Below are 8,791 nucleotides of genomic sequence, written 5' to 3'. Positions count from 1 at the left end.
TTCGAGAAAAATAAGACCCACTAGTAGTATCTTACACGCCTTGGAAAAAGCATTCATGCACGCTTGCTTCTCTCTCTTCACAGTCAACAAAGTAGTTGAAGTGTAAGATTCGCAAGGAAGCCTGCACCACCAACATGCTCTAGTTTTGCCAAGTGTCAAGGCCCTGGACTTCATATTGTTGTCTCTCTCTTGCGTTCTGCCTTTTCCGAAAGAGTTTCTTCCACTCAGACCTCAGCTCCAAGGCCTGCCTTTGACACCTATATAAAGCGACTGTGTCGATACAAGGAGAAACCCAGTGAAACCCACTCATCAGATACTTCTCCCATCAACAAAAGCCATGAAAGCCCGAGACTGTGTCTGTGATCCACCTTTGGCTGATAGCTACCAGGAACTGTCTTACAAGTCTACGCAAGCTGAGCTGCGCCAGCATGATCAAGACTGTGAAGTGATTGCAGAATGCGAGCTTCCGATGATTGACTTGAGGGGTCTGAGGAGCTGCAATGAAGAGGAGAGGCATGCGCGTGTGGAAGCCATTGCTAAAGCGTCCACGGAGTGGGGTTTCTTCCAGGTGTTGAACCATGGGATCAGTCGGGAGCTCCTTGAAGAGATGTGGAGGGAGCAAATCAAGTTGTTTGCGTTGCCATTCGAGAAGAAGGCACGTTCAAGGCTCCTCAATGACTCTTACAGGTGGGGAACTCCGACAGCCACATCTCTTCATCAGTTCTCTTGGTCAGAAGCCTTCCATGTTCCTCTTGCAAAGATCTCAGAGAAGGGAAGTTGCTATGGGGAATTCAGTTCTCTGAGGTACTTTGCCATTAGCCTCTTACGACATTCTTTGAGAGATGCACCTTAACAACTGTTCGGCTTCAAACTCATTAAAATGTCCAAAATACCCATTCAATGTTTCTCCTAGTTCTTCTCCCACTCTTCGACTCTTGGCAATGCAGGGATGCCATGGAGAAGCTTGCTGCAGCAATGTCTGAGCTCGCAACTACACTAGCTGGAGCGTTAGCAGAGAGTTTGGGCTACGACAGTCGGGGATTCCCGGAGAGCTGCAACAAAAGCACATGCTTTCTCCGCCTGAATCATTATCCGCCATGCCCTTTCTCCGCTGAGATCTTTGGGTTGATGCCTCACACTGACAGTGACTTCCTCACAATCCTCTATCAAGATCAAGTTGGGGGACTGCAGCTGATGAAGGATTCCAAGTGGGTTGCTGTAAAACCAAATCCGGATGCGCTTATTGTCAACATTGGAGACCTTTTCCAGGTATCAACCTGTCAGTCCTAGTTGACTCAGAGTGTAGTGTCCGCTACCTTTTCTTACTGTTCAAGTTTGACATTTTGAATTAGCTGACGTCTACTTCCACTTGATCTTAATCATACAAATGCCAAACTTGATCTTAATACTTTGCCTTTCAACCTGAATGAACAGGTTGAAAGGCTTGCATCAGGAGGTCTATTACGGATGCATTACTATAAGCCATGAAAAGGATTTTGTTCTTCGTCATGATATCTTCTGAATATAAACGTTTTACGACATGAATTTTACCGACTTCGAATTCAATGACTGTGTGTAGGCATGGAGCAATGATGTCTACAAAAGCGTGGAGCACAAAGTTTTGATCAACTCGAAGAGGGACAGGTATTCTATAGCTTACTTTCTGTGCCCATCATATGAATCCACCATTGGGAGCTGCAAGAAACCCTCCATCTACAAGGATTTCACCTTCGGAGAGTATAGGAAACAAGTGCAAGACGATGTCAAGATAACAGGACAGAAAATAGGCCTTCCAAGGTTTCTCCTGCAGAATATTTCATTATAATGATTCCCTCAAAACCTACCATTTTCTCCATATTTCTGTGAATTTTTATCAGTACAAGAGGAAGAGAAACGAGTAGCACTCATATGTGCATTATTGTGTTTTTTCTGGTACATCCATTCCATTTACTTATGATGAGGTGAACTTCATAGAAGTTATAGATCCGCAGTTATAACATTGTAATTTTGTTTCAAATGGATAACCCTTCGATGGCGCATGTCTTCACCATTCAAGAAGGAATCAATGTTTTCTTGTACGTGCGTAGGTGATAGAACCCCAGAAACAAGCAATATCAACGTATGTGCATAAGTAGGTGATAGAACCCCACATCTTTGAAGCGGATCAACTCTTAGAACGTTATAGGGGTTCCTCCCTCCTAGAAGTCGACCAAATGACTATAATTGTAAATAGATCTTATTCCCAAAGAGATGGAGGCTATATACTTATATAGGGCGTCAAACCCTAGCCCTAGGGGGGCTACTTCCTAAGTGAGTTATCCTTTTTGCCCTTAACCCTAATCGACTAGCCTAGTAAAAGGGGGTGGTGGTTAGGAAGCCCAAATACCCAAATATAAACCTTAGCCACTCTTCTTTATAGAATAGAGGCGACTAGGTGGGGTTTATTATAATCTCGCATGACTTTATTAGCTGCTTCTTGGTTGAGTATAAGCCAATCCTACTAGGGTCATATCAAGCTTGTCCTCTCCAAATCAATCTTGTCCTCAAGGTTGAGGTTTTATGAACTTAGGGAATCGGGTCTTCAGCTCCTCATATGATTTTCATGTAGCATCTTCGAGTGGTAAATTATTCTAATACACTAGTACTTCAATAGAGGGATGTCAACAACGCATCACGATTCTGTGGTCGAGGATGACTTGTGGTTGGACTTGAATATCTCCATTATCAATAGTATTGGGCAATTGGATCTAGGGTGACTCGTGCTCTCCTAACTTGGGCTTCAAGCATGACACATGGAAGACTAGGTGAATTTTGGCATCCTCAGACAATTTAAGTCTGTACGCCACGGCTCCAATATGCTCTGTGATCTAATAGGGCTCATAAAAATGTGGGGATAGCTTCATGGAGGCTTGTGTGTTGATGGAGAGTTGTTTGTATGGTTGTAGGCGAAGATAAACCCAATCTCCTACTAAAAATTCTCTTTCGCTTCGTCGTGTGTCGGCTTGCTGCTTCATTTTAGCTTGAGCGATAGAGAGATTATCCTTTAGCAGTTATAGGAGTTTGTCCCTATCAATTAAATCTTGGTCGACCTGATCTACCTTGGCCAAGTCAATTACATACTTTGGAATCACAAGGGCCGACCGACCATATAGTGCTTCATATGGGACATATTTTGTAGATGAATGATATACAGTATTATACCATCATTCGGTTCAGGGTAGCCATTTTGCCTATTCCTTTGGCCAATCACTAGCAAAACACCGAAGGTACATCTCCAAACACCCGTTCACCACCTTTGTTTGGCCATTAGTTTGTGGATGATATGTTATGCTCATATTAAGTTTGATGCCCTATAATTGAAATAACTCGGTCCAAAATTTACTAGTGAAGATCCTGTCATGATCACTTACAATGGACCTTGGCATCCCATACAGTTTAATAATATTTTCTATGAAAATCTGAGTAATGCTAGCAACAGTGTAGGGATTTCGCATAGCACAAAAATAAGCATATTTCGTAAATTGATCAACCACCACAAGGATTGTGATTTTACCTTTAGAATATGGTAGCCCTTCGATGAAGTCCATGGAGATGTCAATCCACACCGAGTCCGATATGGGTAGTGGTTGTAGCTTTCCTAGACTCGTCACTATTTCACCATTTTGCTGTTGACATACATTACATTGTGCCACATATTCAGAAATAATTTTTTTCATCCCTCTCCAATAAAAATTTTGCTACACTCTTTTGTAGGTTCTCATAAATCCAGAGTGCCCTACGGAAGGTGTGGAGTGCATTTTGTGCAAGATGATTTTGATGTAAGGGGAGTCGGGTATAAGTACAATGCAACCTTTATAGCATAGATCTCTCGAATCCCAATTGTAGTGGGTTATTACGCTTGGATCCTCTAATTTTTTTATGATGTTGCTGATCTCTGGATCATTTTTCCATTCCTCCCTAATGTCCTCGAGGAAGCCGGTGGTAGGAAGGGAGATGGCTGAAATTTTAGCTTGCTTAAGTAGCCATGAGAGTGCATTTGCAACAACGTTTTCTTTCCCTTTTTTGTAAATAATTTCATAATTAAATCCCAGAAGTTGGTTACCCATTTTTGCTGCTCAGGGGATGATATCTTCTGCTCCAAAAAGTATTTGAGGCTTTTATAGTCGGTTTTAATTTGAAATCATTAGCCAATCAGGTAAGGTCTCCACCTCATTACTGCGTGCACAATGGCGAGCATCTCCTTATCATATATTGACATTTTTTGATGGGAGGGAGATAACGCCTTGCTGGTGTATGCGAGTGGTCAACTATCTTGCATGAGAATGGCTCCAATTCCGACTCTAGATGCGTCGGCCTCAATGATGAATGGTCGGCTGAAATCTAGTAGCGCTAGCACCGGCATCATCATCATGGCTGCCTTAAGTTTATCGAAGGCAACAAAGGCTTTGCCCGACCATTGGAAGACATCTTTTTTTTATAGAGAAGTGAGGGGTGCACTGATCTTCCCATAGTCCTTCACAAATTTTTGGTAGTAGTCCGTTAGTCCAAGGAACCCCCACAGTAATTTCACGTTTGTAGGTTTCGGCCAACCCTACATTGCTTCAATTTTTATTGGGTCTACCGCCACTCCTTCTCTTGATATTATGTGCCCAAGGTATTATACTTTTTGCTAGAGAAAGCTACACTTTGGTTGTTTAACAAAAAAAGTATTATCCCAAAGGATTGTCAAAACAATCCACAAGTGCTGAAAGTGATTCTCAAGAGAAGGGTTGTAAATGAGAATATCATCAAAAAATACCATCATAAATTTATGAAGAAAGCTCCAAAAAATATCATTCATGAGACTTTGGAAGGTTGAAGGAGCATTAGTGAGTCCAAAAGGCATTACCAAGAATTCATAATGGTCGTTATGTGTGCGAAATGCAGTTTTTGGAATGTCGTCTTCATATACCCGAATTTGGTGGTAACTGGATCGGAGGTACAACTTCGTAAAGACTCGAGTTCCTTTTTGTTGGGAAATCTTGGGGCGACATCACATGCGCAGCGGAAGAACAAGAAAACAAAATCCCCGATTCCCAAAGAGATGTTTGTCGTCGTGCGAAGATTGGTACGCAAAATCCGCGAAACTTAAAACTGCGTATAGAATAGATCGTGTTACCTAGGGAGATCGTATATCCCTGTTTCCTTGCAGATCCTTAGGAGAGGGTGAAGGAGGTCAAGCGTCCTCCTCTCTAGCGGTGATCCACACAGTAGGGCTGCGACGACGCTCCTCGAAACTCCAGGCCTGCTCTTAGGTGGAGAGGGAGAGGAGAATAGGAGAGGCAAGAAAAGACTCTAGTTTATGAGGCTCTGAATCCCTCCTATTTATAGAGGTCCCCTGTCAAACCCTAATGGGTCCTCCCCTAGTGGGTTTGGATCTGTATCCAATAAGACAAGGGCTCCGTCGGATATCTCATATCCGAACCTCTACTCATCGCAATGCCTACCATATGTGTGTGACCCTCTAGGCCCAATATCGAGCTGGCCGTGAGTCATACCTGTCAGAACTCCTTCTAACTCAGTGAATTATTATCTTTGTAATAATTCACTTGACTCATCAACTACAGACGTACTAGGCCACTACGCCGTAGTCCCCAGATGATATAGGGGAATCCAATCCATTGGACATGTCTGTCCTCAGTTATCATGTACCTATAGTCCCTCACCCATCTAATATCCCAGAGACAGTATATCGAGCATGGTGTTGTCAGACCCATACAGTTTCTACTCGAGTCTCGCTCTAATCGGATTCTCTCGGAGAACTCTTTCTCTCTCAACCCGAATGACTCTGGCTAGGGATTTGTCTGAGCAAGAATATATGGGATATTCCTCTCATGACGCCGAGAGTGGATGATCCTCTATCGACACTCAATAGCCCTCGTAAGGTCAACTACCACTCCCAATGACCAGCTATACTAGATTTGGGACAACCAAACCTATAAGTCTGGTATCAAAGAGTGGAGCACTCATACAGGACATCCTTGGTGTCTCAAGTCTAAGGACCGAATATACCACTAGGACGACGGAATCGCTGTCTAACAATAAGGCATCATCAACCATCCAGCATTCTGTAAGCGGATCAATCAGTAAACTCATTCTCCAATGAGAACATGTACTGTATCCTTAGTGTCCCTATACGAGCAGCTATGAGACCAGCTGCATCCATCATATGGACGAGTATACAGCATACCAGTCTGTCCGGTTATCACGATATCCCTCTCAAGTAACCTATGACCGGGATTATTTAGGATATGTGTTTAAAGGTGAATCGATCACATTATCATGATCTCATCACGATCTGATTCCCATTGCACAAATACAAGGACATCATAATATATATATATGCATATATATAATAGTTATAAAGTGATATACGCCAAAATATAATAAGCAAAAAGATTCTGTATCAAGTCACACGTGCCATCACTCACGTGATTGGCTTGCTGGGCACCTATGACTAGCACTTTTAACTCATCAAAAAGTTTATCCACCACTGGAATTGAGTACTTATCCTTAATGGTGATGCAATTTAAAGCTCGGTAGTCGATGCACATCTACCAAGTTTCATCCTTCTTGCGTACAAGTAGCACTGGTGAGGAATAGGGGCTGCAACTTGGTCAAATCACCCCCGTCTCAAGCATCTCTCTTTTCAATTTCATCCTTATGGAGGTGAGGATAATGGTACAACCGAGTGTTCACTAGTGATTTGCCTAGAAGAATTGGAATCTGATGGTCATGTTGCCGAGTAAGAGGAAGACCGTGCAGTTCAACAAAAATGTCGGCAAATTCAACAAGCAATTAAGCAAGATTTGATCTTCAATTTCTATTTTCTTCCCCTCTGGTGACTACTGGAGATGCATCAAAAAACCACCATTTACCTTGTATAAAACTTTCTCTATTCGTTGGGTTGAAACGGTGGTTACATTGTTTCCGCGCTTCTCGCGTAGGATGATATGTTTGCCTTTATAGTAGAATTTCATAATTAATTTAAAAAAGTTTTAAGAGACGTCACATAGCATCGTCAGTCATTCTATGCCAAGCATAGCCTCATAATCATTGATTGGTAGGAGGAAGAAGTTGACGATAATTTCTTGGTCTTGTAGTAATAGTTTCACCTATGGGCATCTTTGGTCACACTTTAGGATTCTGTCGTCGGTGACCTTTGCGTCGAACCTACTGCAACATTCGATGTGGAGCACCATCCGAGCACCAACCTTACCATTTAGGAAGTTATTAGTGCTACCCGTGTCGATGAGAATAGTGATCGGTAGTTGTTTGAGAAGGCCTCCAACTTTCATCGTTCGCGGGTTTGAGTAGTCGGCTAGCGCGTGTACCATAAAGTCGATCGATTGTGGCTCTTCTTCCGCATCTTCTTCTTCATGTTCAAGGCTCTCTTCTGGATGTTCAATGGCCTCTTCTTCTCTTGGTTCAATCACAAGAAGTCTCCCTTTTTTTACAGTGATGCTCGCGGCTCCATGGCTCATCGCAATTCCAACATAACCCCTTCGCAGATCGCTCCCGAAGCTCTTCTCTTGTCAACCTTTTTGGTGCAGGGGCTCGGCTAATAATAGGGGGGTTGAGGGCTTCGATATTGCTGGTCGGGGAGTGACCCTAGTTCTCCGGGCTTCATTGTTCAATCACTCATTTTGAAGTTGTGCAAAAGAGATGGTTGTCATAAGCGTGTACGGTTGTCATGCTTTAACTTCTCCCCGGATCTCCGATTTCAAGCCTCAATGAAGATCCCCAATAGCTATTTTTTAAACTAATCATGAGTTTGATTAGATAACCTTTCAAACATGGTTTGGTACTCATGAATGGTGGAGGTTTGTCAGATCTTTGCTAGTTGTCCGTCAATGTTCTCGTAATCAGTTAGTCTGAAACGGATCAGCAGTCCTTTGATATGTCGCTATGAAAGGACTCCACGAGTGTGTTCAAACCAGTCAAACCACTGTATGGCATCCCGTTCAAGATATATAGCCATAATTTCTACCATAGATGCGTCCGTGGTTTTGTGGTACCGAAAATATCGCTCCGCATGCGAGATCCAACCAATCAGATCTCCTTCTACCCATCTAAGGAAGTCCACCCTCATGTGTGAATAGTAGGGATCCGTCATAGAACCTTTCCTCTCTTGGAAGTCATCTCTTCGGTCAGAGCTCTCTCATTGATTTGATTTCTTCGGGCTCGGTGGTCGGCTTAAATTGAGTTCGATAAAGAGAGTCTGAATCTTATCCTCCATTCGCATCTCGAAGGCTTCAAATTTAACATTGATTGCCTCCTCAGATGTCATAGCATATGCCTCCAAATCTATAATGTTAAGATGTCTCTTTTGTTATCGGGTTAAAGGCATGTATTGATTGAGAGAAGCGGTTGTGGCTTCGGCTTGTTTTGTGACTGTTTTGTAAGAGCAAAATTGTCGTCGAAGAAACAGCGGTTTCACGATAAAATTTTTAGCAAAAACTAAGAGATTTGAGGAGGGATTTTGATAGCAAAATCTTGGTTTAGATAACAGTAATGATGACAAATTTGATCAATAAGATTTCGGCAGTATAACAGCTAGGAAATCGGTGCAAGTTGTGATAGCAGAATTCTCGTTGAAAAATTCAATTTCATGATGAAATTTCCAGCAAAATTTGAGAGATTTGAGGAGGGAATTTGACAGCAAAATCTTGGTTTAGATAACAACAATGATGACAAATTCGATCAATAAGATTTCATTGGTTTAACAATAAGGAAATTGGTGCAAGTTGCG

General features: G+C 42.4%; 1 protein-coding gene across 2 annotated transcripts; it reads left to right on the top strand.

The window, feature by feature from the left end:
• Nucleotides 1-271: 271 nt before the first annotated feature.
• Nucleotides 272-1,935, top strand: LOC103973286 (gibberellin 2-beta-dioxygenase 6). 2 transcript variants are annotated; one of them, XM_065150485.1, is made up of 3 exons: nt 272-804; nt 948-1,269; nt 1,435-1,573. In XM_065150485.1, exons 1-3 carry the CDS (start codon nt 338-340, stop codon nt 1,486-1,488), a joined length of 843 nt encoding a protein of 280 aa, XP_065006557.1. In that variant the 5' UTR covers nt 272-337; the 3' UTR covers nt 1,489-1,573. The 2 variants fall into 2 exon arrangements, with proteins under 2 accessions (XP_065006557.1, XP_009386085.2); XM_009387810.3 differs by lacking the exon at nt 1,435-1,573 and adding an exon at nt 1,580-1,935 and having other exon boundaries at nt 280-804.
• The last annotated feature ends 6,856 nt before the right edge of the window (nt 1,936-8,791 follow it).

Source organism: Musa acuminata, chromosome BXJ3-5 (genome assembly GCF_036884655.1).
Source record: "Musa acuminata AAA Group cultivar baxijiao chromosome BXJ3-5, Cavendish_Baxijiao_AAA, whole genome shotgun sequence".
Lineage (NCBI taxonomy): Eukaryota > Viridiplantae > Streptophyta > Magnoliopsida > Zingiberales > Musaceae > Musa > Musa acuminata.
The sequence above is the reverse complement of the archived record's forward strand: the minus strand, read 5'-3'. Positions and strand labels throughout refer to the sequence as shown.

Bases quoted from the DNA above. Each gene is read 5' to 3' on its own strand.
- LOC103973286 (XM_009387810.3), top strand. From the start codon at position 338: ATGAAAGCCCGAGACTGTGTCTGTGATCCACCTTTGGCTGATAGCTAC. The intron at 805-947 runs GTACTTTGCCAT...TTGGCAATGCAG, and splicing joins GGGGAATTCAGTTCTCTGAG to GGATGCCATGGAGAAGCTTG. The intron at 1,270-1,579 runs GTATCAACCTGT...GACTGTGTGTAG, and splicing joins ACATTGGAGACCTTTTCCAG to GCATGGAGCAATGATGTCTA.